General features: G+C 39.0%; 1 protein-coding gene across 2 annotated transcripts in view; it reads left to right on the forward strand.

The window, feature by feature from the left end:
• The window catches only part of cubn (cubilin (intrinsic factor-cobalamin receptor)), a 200,085-nt gene that overhangs the window by 89,297 nt on the left and 90,071 nt on the right, over nucleotides 1-20,717 (forward strand). For both annotated transcript variants that reach the window (XM_067578819.1, XM_067578821.1), the window contains 11 exons: nucleotides 3,732-3,900; nucleotides 10,192-10,373; nucleotides 10,724-10,880; nucleotides 12,109-12,225; nucleotides 12,344-12,457; nucleotides 12,571-12,699; nucleotides 12,779-12,911; nucleotides 14,388-14,593; nucleotides 15,897-16,078; nucleotides 17,311-17,503; nucleotides 19,344-19,541. In XM_067578819.1, the coding sequence (XP_067434920.1) occupies nucleotides 3,732-3,900; nucleotides 10,192-10,373; nucleotides 10,724-10,880; nucleotides 12,109-12,225; nucleotides 12,344-12,457; nucleotides 12,571-12,699; nucleotides 12,779-12,911; nucleotides 14,388-14,593; nucleotides 15,897-16,078; nucleotides 17,311-17,503; nucleotides 19,344-19,541 (1,780 nt within the window). The remainder of the gene's footprint in view (nucleotides 1-3,731; nucleotides 3,901-10,191; nucleotides 10,374-10,723; nucleotides 10,881-12,108; nucleotides 12,226-12,343; nucleotides 12,458-12,570; nucleotides 12,700-12,778; nucleotides 12,912-14,387; nucleotides 14,594-15,896; nucleotides 16,079-17,310; nucleotides 17,504-19,343; nucleotides 19,542-20,717) is intronic.

The following is a 20,717-nucleotide window of genomic DNA, read 5'->3' on the forward strand; positions in this document are numbered from 1 at the left end:
GATAAAAGGAGTCAAAAATGGACTTCGGTTCCCACAATGCCATGCTCAATTTACACCGAGGTGTGAAATCAGGCAGATTCAAACTCTCGGCTCCCTTTGGACAAGACCTGCCGGTACCCATGTGGGATCCCGTTCTCCAGCCGTGATGTCACCAAGAGTATAAACACCTGAGATGCTCTCAAAACTACACTTACAGTCGTGGTTACTGCTTCCAGCTGTTCCCACAGCTACCATTAGGAAGTATACCCGTACGTACATTAACTATAACTAGATCGCACAATCTCAACCTCGCTGGATGAGTAGAGATTTTTGTGTGTTCCACCGAGTACGTTACTGGATCCGAAGAAAAACACCACTGTGCAACCCAGTGCTCTCACCCTTTCCTGCAGAAGTGAAGAAGAAGGATAACCCCACTTTTCTTTAACTGAATCGACTCTGCTGTTTCTTTGCCACTCAGTCGAGGATTAGCCACCATGAAACCAACCGACAGAGCGAGAAGACCATCACCATCTGAGCCCCAAGGAACCAAGCAGGACCCAAAAGATGGACTGAAACACACTTAACTCGCTTCCTTAAATGATACAAGAAAGAGGTTTAAGTCTGGGCAGAGATAGATTACTACAGTAGTTTGTTATTTTAAGCTTTATCGTTGCTGTTGTGAAGTTAACGGACCGTGAGTGTGGTTACTGCTGCTGAGAATTCTATGGAACTGTTATTGTTGTTTGCTGCTTGTTTTGGTTGTGTTTATCATACTAAGCAGATTTGTGTTTTGTCCACCTTTGTTGGGCTGCTTTGTGTTAGTTTGTCACCGTGTGTGAAGCCAGTAAATTGTTTTATCTGTTAAAAGGCCAGTGACCACAGGGGATGGATCACTGTCAGTTTACTGTGTCTCTGAGTCATAAAAGCAATTACTATTACTACTATTACTATGTCTCCCCACGACTGCTAGGATCACACACACTCACACACACATTTGGTGAGCGGATAACTTGGTAGCAGTGCTTAGCTCTGTCCACAATCTATCTTATTGTCAGAGACACGTGTTAAGCTGGCAGACGCCATTTGCCATTGTCTGTTCAGATCTCGCGGTCACCTCTTCTGACCAGAACTCTTGCGCGATGTGTTCCCCCAACATGGGTCACGTTTGCCATCTTGCTCCTCGTCTTCCTCTCTTACACACACACACACCCACAACCACCCACCCACAAACACACACACGCAGACACATCTACATGTGCTATATGTTTGCTTGTTGTTATAGCTGGTTGTTGTTTATAGCTGCTTGTGTTTGATAGTTTGTAGTTGGATGATAGATGTTTATTGACTGAAGTGCTATGGATTGTTAATTGATATTGTTAATGTTAATAAACTCTGTTATACCTTAAACGGAAGTTGTTTTGGCATTATTTGTATACATATTATGTTAAAGGCTGGGTGGGGCTCTGTTATTATTAATTAAATTATTAATAATTTTTTATTGATTTATCTTTGATAATCATTAATTATTGCTGATAACCAAACCTGCTCCTAACCACATCCCAACTTTAATATGAACATGTTACAACTTGTTATGTTTGAGATCAGATTATAATTAAACAAATCACAACAGGTCTGATCAGTCCATCCCGGAAATCGTGATCTTGTGATCGCAATAATTAATGCAAAATTCAACAAATTTCTGCAATATTAGAGGGAGGTTAAAATTTTGCAAAATCCCTGCAATTTCTTCGCATTAAAGGAACTACTAGGAGGATTATGACATCAGTATATGGTAAATTTAATGCCCACACCTTGTGATGAGAATGAAAGACTATTGTGACGAATCCATCAATATCCTCTATTTTGTATTGATATTGTGTGTGAGCAGGTCAGATTCACAGGAGTTCTGCTGAAAGCAGAATTGCTTATGGCACAAAGTAAGCCTTTCCGAACAAAACTTGCTTTATCAACAAAAGTAACTCCTCATTAACAGTTAGCAAGGCTCTTCAACCTCTCCTGTCATCATCAAAACAAACCCCATTCTGGTTGACCAGATAAAAACAGCAAAACAGGAAGTGATAGGGTTTATGGGAAATGTGGTCTAGTCATGATAATTATTCAACCAACCGTTGCACTTCCCTGTGTCACTGTAATCAAAACAACCAACACAACATGTCATCAAATTTTACAGCCAAAAAAAATCACAAATCTTGAGAAAAGCAACTGCAAAATCAAACATTTTTGATCACAACAAACAGAAAAAACTCTGTGAAATCCTGGAGGGACTGTCTAATGAAATATCTGAAGTGAATCAGTTCATCAGCAAGAACTCTGTCCAAATCAGAGCAAAAGGCAGAGGAAAGCATGTTTGTTCTGTCAGTTACATCACTTTCCATTTTCAGTATGACTCTGGCATGAACAGAACTCGAAACGGTGTAACTCTTGACCTGCAATAAAACACTGAATGGAATGTAAAACAGCATTATACAACAGGTAGTTCTGACCGAGCAACCCGACTGGTCAACTAGACATTTAGAACGGGATCAAATCAGCATGACAGCACACCTAGCCGTGCTCAAATGAAAAATGCCTCATCACTAAAAATATTACTCTGCCATTCATTAGAACTATAGACCGTGACATTGCGCTAACAATAACAGTCACTTCTGGATAGACAACTGGCAGTTGATTTGAATTACTGAGATATATGAACTTGGCAAACTTGTTTATTTCTGTTCTCATTTTCAGCTATAACTGTAACATTTGAATATGTGTAGCTAAACACGGTGGTCCAACCAATCTGATGTTTCTGCTGTGTCTATTTTAAGTACTGTGTTGCTTTGCTAGGGTCATTGGGTTGTTTTGTTTGTCTTTCTTTTATGTTTGTGAAATTGGATTGAACTGAACTGATTTGGGGTTGTGGGGAAAAAAAAAACGGATCCATTTCGGAGTGGATTGAACTCTGAGATTGCGGGACAAGTTACACACACACACACTCACACACATACCAAAAAACCCAAACCCTTCTCCAATCTTTATCGTTACCTGGCACCTCCATACACAACAAGACATTTTCTCTTTAGTTGAGAGTATATCTCAGCTTTCACTCTGGCATCCTCCATCAGCTGTGCCGGTGAGTCGGTGACATAGCACTACTAGCTTAAAAATATCTATGAATTTCACAGACATAGTAGCTAAATCTGTGCATGGAGAAATTATTTTTTTCAGCAGATATCTTAGTTACAACAAGATTGAGCTAGCAAAGCAGTTTTGTGTTCATAAATGTGGTTTGGGAAATTCCACAATCTCTAGAGAGCATTAGCTCAAGTTGGCTGGCTGACTCAACTGGGACTAGAAATCACCTATGTTGTTAGGTCATTACTAACAGTCAGCCTACTTGCTGGAGTGGTAAACTAGGTTTCATTACATAGGAGTCTACAGACATAACTGGTTGTTTTCCAGGTATTAGTCATACCCCATGTATTTCCAAGGAAACAGAGATAACACTAGCATAAAGCTTTTTAGTTTTAGAATGAATTGCCCCACAATCTGAATACATTTTGATTATATCTTTTTTTGTTGTTGGTAACTGTTGTATAATCGCAATATTACACTTGAGGGTGTGCTTTACTGTCATTGTTGGCACAACATGTGGTCATAAGCATCATTAAAGTATACCCTCTCTTGTAATATTGCTTAATTCAAAACCATTGCAGTTGGTGTTTTGACCATTACTTTTGACTTCTCCTCAGGTATTTGGAGGCCCAGACCTGTCAGCTCCTCAGCTGGCCAAGCTCTGTAGCACCACAACTAGGCCAATGCATGTCTCCAGCACTGGTAACCTGCTCACAGTGCGCTTTAAGTCAGATGCCTATGTCAGCGGTCGAGGTTTCAATGCAAGCTGGACCGAAAACTTGGGAGGTGGGTGAACATCATTGAGCACATGCCCATATGCTGTACCTCTGTCCCACCATACCATAGGAAAACACACTGTACTAGGGATTTGGGAGGGAGTGGTGAACATATCTTTATTCTTTATTTTTGTAATACATGAGGTAAGATAAGTAAAAAGTTAAGTTGGAGATTTCATGGAGGAATATCCAAGTGAGCCAAGTGTTCTTTGGGTGGTAGGCAGGCATCATGCAAAGTAGAGGTGCCAAATTGGCAGACAAAAATAACCAATAGAATGAGTGAGTTACTTTCACGCACCAATATTTTGTTTTGTGGAGACAATTTTCTTTAATCTTGTGGGGTGGAGAGACATTTGGAAGCAGCTTAACTTAACCAGTCTGAGCCTGGTCTTATAAATATTCTTCAGTTTGCTGTCTGTCAGTGATGATAATTCTTTGCATTCTTCTTTCTGCAGCTTTTAACACCTCTGCCTCAGCTAGAGCTGCAGCTGTTTCCCTTTCAAATCTTAAGGCTTCCATGTCTGCCACTAGAGTAGCTTTTTCCAAATCCAACCTTGCTTTCTCCTTTCTCTTTTCTAGCTCCCTTTTTGCAAAGTTCACTCTGGCATGTGCAGCTGGAAAGCCCTGGCTTTGGCAGCTGCCTTTTCAACTGAATACTTGTGTGAAAACATGTGCTATTTGAGCTTGTCATGGATGGTGATTTGGATTTTTCTACATCTATTAATAGCACCATAACGGTTTGATACTTTCCTCAAATCTTGCTGTACCCACTCATGTAATGGTTATTCACAGTACTTCCTATTTGTCTGATTGACTTTGGCTTACTTCAAGTGTGTCACATAGATTAACAGCCAGTCAACCTCTCTTCACAAGTCAGGTTTTGAGCAACCATGCTCCTTTAATCAATTCTCCATATAACATGCAAAAGAATTAATCTGTACAAAAAAAGAATATTTTTGCCTGACAAATACAGAACAAATAGACTTATAACCCTTGCTTTTTGTGGGCTACAAGGAAAGGATGGCTGGAGACTGAAAATAAGTCCTACATACAGTCTATCCACCATGTGGTCTGCCATGAGAGAGATGGAGCAATACGTCCTGATGTTCCCTCAAGAGAGGGTGGCACAACTTCTCTTTGCTGAAGTCTACATATGAGTAACTACGTAAAAACTAGAAAACTAGAACAATTAAACTAGTACTGTTTAGTTTGTACATTTTCTCTACTTTTAACAAATGAAGTATTGCAGGCTGCAACCACTTACGGTTAATGGGAAGATGAAATTGTGGTTGTAAAAGGCTTCTTTTTGCTTGCTCTCTAAATCCATCATTTAAAAGAATGACAGATTATTTTTTATATAGACTTCATGTTTCTATTTGTCTGCTTTTGGTTTATCGACAGAATTCTAATACATCTGTAAAAAAATATTCAATATTCAATTTTCAGTCAATGCATTTCCTCTCTTCTTGTCCTTTGAAATGTGCCTGGGGCAAAGTGCTCCACCTAGGGGTGGGCCCAAATTCAGATACATTATTTAGCAAAGCACAAATAGTGGGTTTTTTATGAACATTTATTTTGTGCAAATATTTTAAAAATTACTTGTTTTCGAGTAGAAAAAAAAAGGTCCGTTACATTGCTATCGCAGTCTCTGTTTTCTGCTCCGCTGTTACGTCTATCAGCATGTCTTAATGAGGGGAGTCACATCCACCTGCTGCATGACGCACATTTCCTAATTTGGACATCACTCACAGAAATAGGGGTGTTCACTAGAGATAAAGCTGAGCTACTGACACATGCCTCATGAACAAGCTTCATGAACACTTACTGTAACACTTTAATTTTCTAAACTTAGTGTAATAAAAACAAACACAAGATATTTAAGTGTCTTTCCACTTTTATTCAAATACAAATACAATTATTGTGGATATGTAGATGGTTTCAGGCCTGGACTGGAATGAGATAAATATCACTTCATGTGTCCACTATGTGGCACTAGAGAACACCCACTAATTATACACATGTTGTTGTATACCATGTGTCGACCACACCATGTAAATTTCATGTAAATCAGATAATGTTTGTCATATAAGGCTGACTTCTGGTTGTCAGTAGGTGGCGCTATGACTATGACTCAATATTAACATTCAGATGTGTTCAGGCTTGGACTCTTATCAAGTATGAGAAATTTGGTGCAGGTTGGACAATGTACAGTAAATTACAACAACTTCCTGCTTCAGTGCGAAATATCAAAGTTTGCTGCATTGTCACGGCAACAATATTCAATGAAAACTGAAAAAAGACTTTGATAACTTTTCATTGTAAAGGTCTTTAAATGACACTGACCAAATTTGAAGTCCATCGTGTTAAAATACAATGGCTGCTAATTTTGAAAACTGCGCTATAAAATAAGTTAATTCAAAATGGCTGACTTCCTGTTGGACTGAGGGTATGGCTCCAAAGACTTATTTGTGCATCTGAATATGATTCATGGCCCTACCAAATTTCGTCCATGTATGTCAAATTTAAAGGTGAGAGCTTTGACTCTGAAATATTCTAGGGGGCACCCTTAAGTCTTTTTGCCACACCCAAGTCCAACAACCATATCAGACAACTAAATTCACCCTTTCTGATGCATATGCCAAGTTTTGTGAGTTTTCTAGCACCCCTAGCCCCTCAAACACAGCTCCCTGTTTCATGCCAAATAATGCGCCACCATGGCAACAGCTTTTGATGAAAACGTAAAAGCGTCACCATTTAGCATCACCACTGTCCTACAACTCAGCAGACCAAATTTTTGGTGGATCGGTTTAACCTGCTAGGAGTAGTTAGTAAAACTGTGGGGCCTATAAGTTCCTGTTGCCAATAGATGATGCTATTACTTTGATTCAATATGAGCCTGTACATGTCTTCGGACCACATGTTAAATTTGGGAAAGATCTGGCCATATGGAGTCAAGTTACAACAGTTTGTTATACAATGGCGAAACATCGGAATTTGCTGCATCACTATGGCAACGGCGTTAAATGAAAACTCACAATCTTCGCAATATAACATCATCAAGGTCTTAAGTCTTTTCTGACCAAATTTCAGGTGGATCTGTTCATCCTGCTAGGCACAGGTCATAAAAATGTAGCACCTGTAACTTCCTGTTGCCAGTAGGTGGTGCTATAAGAATGAATCAGTATTGACACATGGATGCATTCAGGGCGGGACCTCTATCAAGCATGACAAATTTGGTGCAGGTTGGAAGAAGTATGCTCAAGTTATGACAACTTCCTGTTTCATGGCAAAACATCAAAGTTTCCCACATTGCCAGGCAAGGGCATTCAGCAAAAACTCAGGAGGAGTTCATTAAAATACAGGGCATGGAAATCACAAAAACTGAACAGTAAAATCAAAATGGCCGACTTCCTGTTGGGTTTAAGCTATGGATCCAAGAGACTTTTTTGTGTGCTCTGGCATGATACGTGTGTTCCAATTTTCATACATGTAGGTTTAACGTGTAGTGGGGGCTACCTCGTTGAAATATTGTAGGCGGCGCTATTGAGCCAGTTTGCATCACTGATGGAATATTGTCATGTAGATGTGTTCAGGCCGGGACTCTTATCAAACATGAAGTTTGGTGCAGATTGGAGCATTTACACTAAAGTTATGGCAATTTCCTCTGTCATGGCAAAACATCAAAACTCAATGCCAGGCCATGGCCACGTGCTTCAATGATAGCTAAATCTAAACTAAAACTTTTGATCATAAACTAGTCTAGTGGCTAGTGACACTGATTTTGAAGTCGTTATGATGAATTCTGTAGGAGGAGTTCGTTAAAATACAAGGCATGCAAAATCGCCAAAACTGACCACTAAATTCAAAATGGCCGACTTCCTGTTGTGTCTAAGCGATGGGTCTAAGAGACTTTTTTGTGCGCACTGGCATGATACATGTATGTTCCGATGTTCGTACATGCAGGTTTAACGTGGTGCGGGGGCTGCTTCGTTGAAATATTGTAGGGGGTGCTGTCGAGCCATTCCACCACACCCATGCCTGCATGTCTAGCCCCTCAAAAACAACGAAAAATGGTGTGAACAATGTGTTGCCATGGCAACAGCTTTTGATGAAAAGTCAAAAGCTTCAGGAGTTATCAACATCAAGGTCTAACACCTTGGCTGACCAAATTTTATGTGTTTTTGGCTAACCTGCTAGGAGTAGTTAGCAAAAGAGTGGTGCTTAAGACTTCTTGTTTCCAGTAGGTGGTGCTATGACTATGACTCAATGTGAGCCTGTACTTGCTTTCAGACCGGGACCCTTATCAAGCATGGGAAATTTGGAAAAGATCTGATCATGCAGACTCAAGGTATAACACTTTCTTTGTTCATGGCCAAACATCGAAATTCGCCGTGCCTCCACAGCAAAGGTGTCCAGTGAAAACTCATCATTTTCTCTATATGGAATCATCAAAGACTTAAGGCTTTTCTGACCAAATTTCAGATGGATCTGTTCATCCAGCTTGGTACAGCTTATAGAAGTACAGAACATGTAACTTCCTGTCGCCAGTAGGTGGCGCTATGAGTATGTCTCAATATTGACACATAAATGTATTCAGGATGGGACCCTCATGAAGCATGAGAAATTTGGGGCAGATTGGACAATGTACGTTGAGTTATCAGGACTTCCTGTTTTATGGCGAAACATCACAATTCGATGCATCGCCACGGCAAGGGCGTTCAGTGAAATCTCATGATTTTGATAACCTTTGATCACAAACTAGTCTAGATGACACACACAAATTTTGAAGTCAATCTGATGAAATCTGTCGGAGGAGTTAAAATACAAAGCATGCAAATTTCCGAAAATGGTTAATGGTTAATTCAAAATGACTGACTTCCTGTTGGGTTTAGGGTTTTGCTCCAAGAGACTTTTTTGTGCATTTTGGCATTATACATGTGCGTACCGATTTCTGTGCATGTAGGTGAAACATGCCGCAGGGAATACAGTTTAGGGGGCGCTGTTGAGCCATTCTGCCACGCCCATGTTCAAGACCTATAAAATATCAAATTTTTCTCCACTTCTGATGTATGTGTATTGTGCTTTTGAATTTTTAATTTAATTTACCCATTCATGCATTCATTCATTCTTTTAGTTGTATATATGTATATGTATATATGCTTAGTGTTTCCCAATCATCTATATTCCTTGGTAGTAGTATCTTGATTTACAGCCAAGTCGTTGTATTTGTCTGTTCCTTTATATCAGAGATGAGAGTGAGAGATGAGATGGGAGTTCACTATATTCAGAGTTCATGACTCTCAGATATAAGACTGATGAATTTGATTTAATTATTTTTCCTCCCAATTAATTGATTATTAATTAATTAATGGAGGTGGTGCCCCTATTGACTGAACGAGTGCATAATATTAATTTCAAGTGTAGTGTTATTCCTACATCTACAAGAGACACAAACAGAAGGTTTTGGAATGGTACTTATAGTCCCCTGACTTAAACATGATTGAAAATCTGTGGGAAGATCTTAAAAGAGCTGTGCATGCAAAACAGCCCAAGAATATTGCAGAACTAGAAGCCTTTTGGGAGGAAGAATGGACGAAAATCCCAAATACAAGAATTGAAAGACATTTAGCTGGCTACAAAAAGCGATTTCAATTTATAGCATAAAAAGTAACAATGCATTATTGTTTGCTGAAAATATTGTTTTTTTTCCATATCCTAGAGAAACTGTGTTTACATTTTTCAATTAAAAAAATAACCAAAATACGTTATTTGTCAAGGGGTAGCCAAACTTTTATATACAACTGTACATACATATATACATACAAACAAAACACATACATATGGGCAACTGTGGCTCAGGAGGTAGAGCAGGTCAGAAAGTGACTAATCAGAAAGTCGGTGTTTGGATCCCCGGCTCCTCCAGTCTGCATGTGAAAGTGTCCTTTGGCAAGATACTGAACCCCAAATTACTCTGAGTGTGTGTGTGTGTGTGTGTGTGTGTGTGTGTGTGTGTGTGTGTGTGAGTGTGTGAGTGAGCATTAGAAACAATGGTAAAAAGCACTATATCACTCCTGATGAGCAGGTTGGCACCTTGTGTATGAATGTGTGTGCGAATGGGTTAATGTTGGCATGTGTTGTAAGGCACTTTGAGTGGTCGATAGACTAGAAAAGTGCTATATAAATGCAGTCCATTTGCCATTTACTATACATACAATACATTGGAGAGAAGATGTACAGTTTACCATCAGCACCAGTGGAATGACACTTTTGGTAACCTCATAATCAACTGTCCTTCCTGCAGGCTGTGGAGGCCCAGTCATGGCTCCATCAGGGGAGATCCATTCTCCTTTGTATCCCAACAGCTATCCCAACAATGCGGACTGTTCCTGGGTCATCACTGTGGATCCCAGCCATCGTGTCTTCTTCAACTTCTCTGACCTAGACATTGAACATCATAGCAACTGCTTATGGGACTATGTGGCTGTGAGTGCCTGATTTAGGAACATTTAATCAGTAGTTCAAAAGCATCATGCCGATACACTTTTGCTTTGTTGGTGACCTATTTGAGCTCCCAGCCTCTAAGGTGTTTTTGTCTTGTTGTTCTTTTATCAATGTATTGGTTTGCTTGAGTTGCTCGTAAAAGTAAAATACTGGGGAATTTACCAACATACAGTAGAACTGATTAAGCCTGTCCAGTAAATGGATAAATACCTTTACATTGTTAGTGATTTACTGTACAACTTGCATTACCTGGATAACTGTAACCATCAATAGACTCCACGATTCCTGTAGCTACATAGTTTTACTAAAACAATGCATCTGTCCCTCTGTAGATCCATGATGGTCCAACCATATCTTCTCCTCTGCTCGCCCGTGTGTGTGGTACCAGTCTTCCTCCCTCCATCACCTCCACCCAGAACACCATCTATGTTCGCTTTCGGTCTGACTCCAGTCGCAGCCACCGCGGCTTCAGTGCTCGCTTTGCTGAGGGTGGGTCTTCTTTAAGCTCTGCTTTAATCATGGGAACATGGCTGAATTATCTAATCTATCAATCCACCCATCTATCAATCCCTTTACAGTACTCACTTATGCTATGCCAGGTTGCGGGGGTTGGGCATGTAGATTGGCTGAAATTTATCCCAAAATGCACTGATGAGTTGAAGGGTACATCTATGACAAGTCACCACTCTATTACAGGGCCAATTTAAAAGCCACATGCCCCAAAATCTCCGAATTGCTGTGCTACTCACATAAGATATTTTTGTCTCAAACTACTTTCATGTTAAAATGAGAGTGCACAAACTACACAACTGATCTCACACCAAGAATATTCCACATTCCATGACTGAAGCCAATGATTGCAATATTAAATGAAAACACACTGGAAGTGACGGTGTATGGAGGGTTTTAAAGGCTGAAACGAAATATATAAATACATAAATAATTATATAATAAAATGCTTAAATAAGTAGTGTAACTTACTGCAGCAAGATAAATAAATCTGTCGACTTCATCCATAAAAGTCAGGGATGGACTCTGCCCTGCAACTGGTGGTTGAACTTGAATCCACTGCTTTGCCTAATTCAAGATGGCAGCACTTGGTGCAGATCTTAATGAAATATCGTGTGCTACAATGGTAGATATGTTCGCTCTAGCTGAACAGATGGAGCAAATGCCAATTCCTATGATTTTTTAGATCAGATTGAGGGAATTGCTGAGCAAATTAGAATGATATCGGCCCTGACTGACACAGAAATTAATGAAGCTTTATTCACAATTCCAAATCCTGCTGGGTCTGTAATACTGTTCATTCACCAATCAGAGGCTCCCTGACTTTTCATTCATTAAGTTTACACATTTATTTATTTCGCTACAGCAAGTTACACTATAGATTAATAAAAGTATATATAGATTTATAAATAGATACATTAATGTGGGAATAAATGAATAAGTAAATTAATTAATTAATATACAAATAAATAAATATACAAGTGTGTGTGTGTGTATATGTGTGTGTGTGTGTATATATATATATATATATATATATATATATAATGATGAATAAAGTTTTACCCAGAGTCAACTTGTTAATATAATGATGTTCCTATTTGGTATTGCTACAGTTACAGGCTATGGTAGGATTCCTGCTTCGATGTTACCTAATACGGTTTTAATATTTTAGTGTTTCTCTTTGGTTGGTGGTGTTTGTATTCAACAGCTTGTGGCGCAACCATCATAACAGACAATAATGGTGGAGCCATTGCATCACCACGGTACCCATCACCATACCCATCCAATCAAAACTGTAGTTGGATCATCAGAGCACAGGAACCATGTGAGTTGCCATAGTCAATTTTAACGTCCTCACACAGGGAAAGTTTTCTGGTGTATTCATGGTGATATAAACAAAATATTGTGTACTTTTAACCTTTGACTTGTCTCTCTATGGCCAGTTAACCACGTGACCCTGTCATTCACTGACTTTGAGTTAGAGATGATTTACTCTGACTGCTCCCATGATGCTGTGGAGATCCTAGATGGAGACAACTACCAGGCACCTTCTATAGGTAGTTATACTGTATGTGTGTGAGAGAGAGAGAGAGAGAGAGAGAAATGTGCAGTTAGTGAAATCATATGTAGTCTTTAATTCTAATAAAAATGTCAAGTAAAAATTTTTTAGGGCGCTATTGTGGCTCTGAGATTCCTCACCCGGTGACATCCTTCAGTAACTCCTTGGTGGTCAACTTCATCTCTGACCACTCTGTCTCCAGAAAAGGCTTCAGAGCCACCTACTCAGCATCCACCTCCAGTAAGACATGCCAGCACACTCCACTGACAGTTCTAGCTGGAAGACTGGAAGACTCATTATATTCACCTCTTCTTCTTAGGTTGTGGGGGAGATCTGGTGATGGAGAGTGGTACATTTAACAGTCCTAACTATCCAGATGCTTATCCGCCTAATGTGGAGTGTGTGTGGACAATCAACAGCTCACCAGGGAACCGTCTCCAGCTCTCATTTATGTTAGTCAATTTTGAACAACATAAATTCTCATTTAATATTTTTCTCATTTCATATATTATGTGATAAAATTTCAAACTCCAGATTGACTTACTAGGTTTTCTGGATTTTTTGACCATGTTCTACATATGTCTTCAGTAACTATAACTTGCTCAGGTGACATAACATGACGGTAATAGTCACTGTTTTCATTCCACTTGAGCTTGTTATATATATACTTGTAGAGTTATATATAATATATATAACTCTACAAGTATATATATATATATATATATATATATATATATATATATATATATATTGGTACAAGATCAGCCAGTATATTGCTTCCAGATTTTCTCAAACTCTTACATTTTAATGAAATTGGTATTAGCTTCAAAAATACAGTTTTGGCCGGATTCTATTACAGTATATGCTATTTAAAGAGCCAACTTGTGTAGGACAGTGGCTTCATCAACAAACCATGAAACAAACAGTTGTAGTAGAATTTCCCTACTTTTTCATGATCTTAATTCAAAATGTCAACTTCTCACATACATGTTCATTGTTTTAAGGGGAATTAATATGGTTTTTCTGGTTCTCTTCTTCATACATTGTGATGTTGGATATCTATTTTAAACATGGTCAAAGTTCCCTGCAATCCAGGGCAGGGGTCAACCTACTCTGAATGCTTTGTTTGCAAGTTTTTTTCCACCTTGCCAACGAGCTGATGTCAGCCCATCGCACATGCCATGAACGGCCATCCTTTCTGTAGCCTTGGTTGCTAAGGTTGGTGTTAAGGTTTTTCCACGTGTTATTTCCGTTGTCTATTCCTTTGTATTTTATGTGAAGTACTTTGAATTGCCTTGTTGTTGAAATGTGCTATACAAATAAATTTGCCTTGCCTTTCCTTGCATATTCTCACATGTCGGATCAATTTTCAGATTGGACATGTACAGTTGTATTTGAGAAGTTGACATTTTCAGTAAAGAACGAAAATAGTGAAATCCTACTACTACAGTTTGTTCCATGGTTTGTTGATGTAATCTCCCGAGTCGCCAGAAGTCGGCTATGACACAGTTTCCGGAAGCTAACCCCATCACAACAGAGTGAGCTCAACGGGAGGGGGGCCTTAAAGAGATGGGAGCTAAAACAGCCTATTTCATACAAGCTGAACTGAGAGGCTGTGTAAAGGTTCAGTCTAAGATAAATAAAGTGTTTTTAACTGTAAATCATGCAGAGATATTCCAGTAAAGCCCCAGATGAAAAGATATAGGCCTGGAAATAAACATAATATGTCCCTTTTACAGATATTTAAAAGGTTTGTTGTTTTCTGTGGTGATATATGCCAGAGACAGTAAAAACAAACTAAATTCCTTGTTTGTGCACTTAAGAGTCTTCATACTTGTTTTTTCTACCTATAATTAAACTATGGCTGATGTTCATTATTTAGAGGATACTACACTGTTGAATATCAGTAACAGTCATGTTTTGTTCAGTATCTTTCACCTGCAGGGAGACTCTGGCTGTAACAATGACTACTTGGAGATCAGAGAGGGCAACTCTACTGGGCCTCTGGTTGGTCGTTTCTGTGGAAGCTCCCTTCCTTCCAACTATACCTCTGTGATTGGTCACATCCTGTGGATTAAATTTGTCTCAGATGCATCCATTAGTGGAGCAGGATTCAGGGCCACCTTTTCACATTGTGAGTTTCTAAACTTACACAATCTTTGTTGTAGAGTCTAAAGCGTGGATGTGGTTTTTCTCTTCTCTCCTCCCCTTCTTTTCAAGTTCATCCTCCATACACACATACAGCTATTCATGTGTACAAATGCTACCGACAGCACACACCAAAATGATGGGTACAAATGTAACTATGGCTCTATGAATTCTGGATGAATGCCAGAGACTTTATGTAATACCTGAATATCCAACACACATACGCACAAGAGGTGGAGATCTTATACTTGCAAAGTTATATGCATGATGATGGTGATGGAGCATGACACTCAACAGTTGTCTCCTACAAAATCACCTTGTCAAGATTTTGTGTGACAATGAACTCTGGCAGTCATATAGAATTGTAGTTATATTTGATAATCTTGTTCTATTTCATTCTTGCTAACCACCTTAGACAATAAGTGACACCTGTATGACTCATACCAACAATGTCATAAGGAATCTGCACTCATTGTGCCTCAGTTGAAGACCAAAGATGCAGACAAGATTGTTGTTGCCACAGGATTAGGGATGGCTACACTAATCCTGTAGAAGCAGATAAAGGTGCACGATGAAGCCCAGACAGCTGCAGTACAGACATTACCTCATACAAATAAATAATGCATTAGATGGAATCCAACCAAAACACTTCAGGGCCCAAACTAAACATAATAAGCCAGTTCCAGTGTGCTAGTGTATCTTGACTCATTGAAAAATTTCATAGACTTAGTATTTCATTAGAGAAGTTGATGCTTTTTGAATGGGAGTCTATTGGAGCCATGGATTTTGGTACACAGTACTTCCACATTGGCTTCAATTTCAAGCCGTGGTTGTTCCCAATTGGATATACGCTGGCATATTCTGTTAGGAATATAGCTCTAACAGATTGCTTTTGAGGCTATTGTCATAGGGGGTAAAACACCAATGCTGCAGTGTGCACAGCCCTGCACATTTAAGTGAGAAGGTGAAAATGAGATGATTGCTGAGTGTCAGGCTCCTTAAACATTTGCATCATGTAGGTCACACATTATGTGCACGTGTGCTTGCAGCTAGAATTAATGAAGAATAGGACTCATATCACACCATGCCACCAACACATGCTCCATTGTGTCACACCTTAGCCCTTCTGATTGTCGTTAGTCATAGACACATCTTTGTGATGTCATTTTTCTCAATGCACGAAAGTTATGTACACCAGTTTATTCATCTGCTGAGTTATGTAATTAGAAAAGAAGAACTTAAGAGAGAGAATCAGAAATCTAACTTTTGACTTCCTCACTGTTTCTCAGTGTATGGTAATGATATGACGGGGGAGTTTGGTCAGATAGCATCCCCACTGTATCCCAGAACATACCCTAATAACGCCCACTACCACTGGACCATTACTGTGGAGGGAGACAGCTATATCCAGATCCGCTTCTTGGACATAGACATAGAGGACCTGCATGACTGCTTCTACGACCAGCTCAAAGTAAGATTGTGTGTTCTGTGATGATTACAGTCAGAATGTTTGCACCGTTGTGTCTTAACTTTATTGAAGTGCATTGTGTTGTTTCACAATGTTCTTCACTGCAGCAGGAATTAATGGAATCATATTAATCCATTGGCTTTTTTAAAATGGATCCAGATGCATCAGATCATTGATTATACATCAAGACACACATCTTTTTTCAGTTTTTTTCGAAATTCAAAGCATTTTTTTAAAATTTAGCAGTTCACTTTATCTACTGATTGATAACACCTAAATTGATCAACAGTTTTATTCAGTTATTGTAACAAAGGAATAACAAGACCCGAAACTCACCATGTATATGTATGGGGTGGGAGCTGTTTCATTGAATGGACTTTCTCTATCAACTGTTTATTATACAGAACAAATTTACCTGTCGAGTACCAGTGATTTGTACCACCCTATTTGGAGCATTTTGAGGAAGGAAAGCATATCAATAAATAAGTTGAGATTTAATAAAAAAAACAACAATTTGTCATCATGTTGACATCAAACTAAGACTTCTCAAACAAAAATTTTTTTTTGGCCCCAAACATGTTCCATAAGAGTATGTTTTACACATTGTGTTCTGCATGAAACAACAGTAGAAATTGAACCCCTTTAGTTTTTCATTTTCATTTCACTTCGGCTTAAAACGATCGTGCTGACCATTTCGATGCAGCTTTAGTTGAGCTTTGTCACCTCCTCATTCAGACAGGAATTCTTTATCTGTCCTTCCTCCATGTGCAAATCAAAGGTCCACATCGTATCTTCTCGTTTTCTTTTTTCTTTCTTCAGTGCAGTAAGCATGGTAGTACACATCCCCTCAGACACCATTTTTGCTTACTACTGTAGTCATAGACATGCTCTGATTAGTATTAACTATCCTATGTTGCCTCCTTAGGGAGTGAGATTGATCCACCAGGGTTGTGCATTTGTGCTGGCTAGGCCAGGCAAGACTGTTTGTGTTTGTGTACTTGCATGGTGCATGTTTCTGGCCTTACAGATCATGATGGTATGACTGTCAGAGGTCAGTGTTGCCAGGGATGGGGTGGTGTCATGTAAAATAATACTCATATCATTTGTCTCTGTCATATTTAATTCTAAAAAAGGCCTCTTGCCACCATTTAAAACTATTACATTGCACAACAGGCTCACTTTTGTTTTCTACAAACATATCAATGTGATGGTTTTCAATCCTTGTTTCTCTCTAGATATTTGATGGCCCCAGTGTTCATTATTACCCCATCGCAACAATCTGTGGTCTGGCCCTGCCCCCTCCCTTAAGAAGTTCTGGTAGCACCCTCACCCTTCAATTCCAGTCAGATTCAGTGGTGGGAGGACGAGGCTTCCTTGTGGAATGGACTTCTGTCCAGGACTCTGGACCACCCCCTACCATCACACCAGGTCAGACTAGTTAGTCCCTTTGAGCCTGATTACATACACCACACAACATAAAAGACATGCATGCTGAATGCTACAGCTCACTTAAAACAAGAAGTAGAAGAAAATTACAAGCCTGCGACTGAGGTAGAAGTGCACAGGTTAGTGCAAGCTGAACTTCTACATTATCAACATTGAGTAAAAGTGTAAAAATTAAAGTATTATTCAAATTGCATATACACTAATCTGTGCATGTTAAAACTGGACTACTGAATTGTTTTCAGCCTTGTATTGCATTCCTAGAGAATCTATGCCATTGCAATGTCTACATCTGTGTGGACAGCCTGCAACAATGGCTGAAGGTATACTCACTCAAATAGTATGGGTGTAACATAATTTATTTAAAATACGCCATTCTTTTGATGATCTTTCATGGCTGGATATCCCAAGTTTTCTAAAAAAGTAGAGGTACCAAACAAGGTTGTCCCTCATCTCCTTTACCTTTTGCTTTGACCATAAAGCCTGTAGCTGGAACTGAAAGACCAAGTGAATAGTGAATGTTTTCAGAGTGTAAGATCAATTGGAAAGATAGATCAACAATTTACAAGTCATTTGCCTTGCCACAAATACAAGCAGTATGATTTTCCCTTTAAGTTGTCTTTTATTGGATTAATGTAGATTAATTAATTAATTATAATAATTAAATTATATTACCCTGGCATTGCCCTTTTGCCCAAACTTTCTGATTTAACTAAACCTAATTTTCTGCCTGTGGTGAGCAAAATTAAATTAGCTAGTTCAGAGATTGGTAAATTTACCAGTATACTTATATAACTCATGCATTTGAGGTTACATACAATCAGGATAGAAGCAAAGACTTTTTAGAGGCCCTCACATTAAACCTGCTAACCTCAGATGACAGATGTTTAATTACAGGCCCTGTAACCTTGGTTGCCCTTAAGTTCAGCTATGATTAGGGATAAATTCCTTGCTGAGAGCAACTTTTGCTAAGAAAATGAATGAACCCCTAAGATAACAGAACGGTTGCGGTTTGCCCCCAATGCTATTTATGGCATCACGTTTCGTCAATGAATTTACTGTCTCCATAGTAACTGGTTAACAAGTGACTGGGCTGTGCCAGTGAATGTTAAGGAAGATATTAATCAGCACAGGATGATAGATAGATAGATAGATAGATAGATAGATAGATAGATAGATAGATAGATAGATAGATAGATAGATAGATAGATAGATAGATAGATCCAAAACAACTTATACTTGGTGCAAGCATGTTGGTAATAATACAAACTTGCTTAGAATCATGTTGTCTGCTGCACCCCTTTCAATCCTGTATGTTTGGCTTGATATTTATGCCATGCTTTATCAATGTGGTATTAAAAAGTACTATATTTTTCCTTCAGATTAATTATCCAATGTATTTCAAGGAACCTTAATGGATCCTTAAGCTTATACAGCTCATCAAATGTATTCCCTTACTGTATTTTAGTATTTGTCCCCCTTGCTTCTGTTTTTTATGGCGGTTGAGTGGGATGGCAGGTGTTTAATTTGGATTTGTCTATTTTGTATATACAGTATGTGTACATGCTTGGAGAGCATATGCAAAGGAATTTATGTATTTGACAAAATGTGTGTATGTTACTTCCCTGATTAAAAAGAGATTTAAAGAAAAAAATATTTATAGACATAAAAGTATATAAATGTAGTATAAGTTACAGTTAATTCAGTCAATGTATCACTTGTGTCTGTATGAATTATCTTATGGATGGATGGACTTTGTTCCTATAGCTAACCTTTTAAGTATCGCATGTGCACTATCTGAATGAACCTGTTGTGTGTGTGTCAGGTGCATGTGGTGGAATGCTAATGACAGGGGAGACTCCTGGCTTCCTCTACTCTCCTGGCTGGCCTGAAAACTACCCTGCTGACCAGGAGTGCACCTGGTTGATACGTTCTCCAGACTCAACTGTAGAATTTAACCTCTTGTCTCTGGACATCGAGGACTACCCCAACTGCTACTTTGACAGTCTTGTCATAAGAGATGGTAAGCCTTGAAACTCCACAGAATGAGACAGTGATGAAATAATAATCAAATATTTTGCGCTGTAGGCAGCTGTTAATTCAAAATCAGTGGGCTTGCCCTTCTGTCTAGTCTAATGTCCTCTGTGGGTCGGGGGGAGTTTTGCAAGGTTTGAGGAAGTAACCCTGATGATCTCATCAGAATTATCTAAGTTTGTTGTTGAAGATTTTTTTAATTTTTTATTGTTTAATTTGAATTTCTTTCAAATCATGTGTTACAAAGTGGGGGCTTGGGCCTCACTTATCAAAGCATGCCTAGAAGAAGTTCTAAATGTGTGCAGAAGGACTTTCAGTACAAACAAGAGAAATGGTATTTATCAAACATCACAATGATAAATCTCACCTGATCTATGTTGTGCTTGTGCTATGTGCTCATGCATGCCTAAGCTCATTGGCATAGAGAAAGACCCCCAGCATGCCAAATCTGGCCAGCAACATCCCTTTCAGTGTTTCCCCTATAATTGTATAGGCCTGGTGGGCCGCCAGGCCAATAAGAGCCCCCGCCAGGCCAAAAAAAAACATTTTTAATGCCAAAAATAATGCCAAATATCCTTTCATTCAAATCAGTAGCATTTGGGAGACTTTGTGCAGTGCTCTTCCAGAACATGAGTTAACCTCTGTGTCATTGCCTGGGAAACTCTTGGCAGCATAGCTCCTTTTAAGGAATACAGCAGTACATAATATTTGTGCATTGTGGGTGAGTGAGTGGTTGAGTGAGAGAGCGAGCGGAAGAAAAGTGACGGTGAATGCGAGCAGAGCAGAGGAAAAAATTTGCAGTAAGTTAAGTTGATAAATCCCCCAGTGGTAAATACATTTGTGATTTCTCTAATAATACATGATTACCATATGTTGAAGAAATTATTAATAGTGTGATATTAAAATGGACAAGTAGAGGTCTGGTCTGTTCATTCATCAAGATATGAGGTTTATTAAGACAAGCACAAGAGAGAGAGCATGAGGGTCTGAGGCATCTCTGTAGACTGCAGGACGGATGTTGTAATCATAGGTTAGAGAAAATAGCAATCACACCATATCAACACAAAGAAAAGTGCTAAGTGCTTGCTTAAAGCTTGAGTGTGGGACTTTTTCCCCCTTCTGGCAGTGAGAGTAACTACAAAAACACTGTCAACATGTGCTTATG

Source organism: Thunnus thynnus, chromosome 21, assembly GCF_963924715.1.
Source record: "Thunnus thynnus chromosome 21, fThuThy2.1, whole genome shotgun sequence".
NCBI lineage: Eukaryota > Metazoa > Chordata > Actinopteri > Scombriformes > Scombridae > Thunnus > Thunnus thynnus.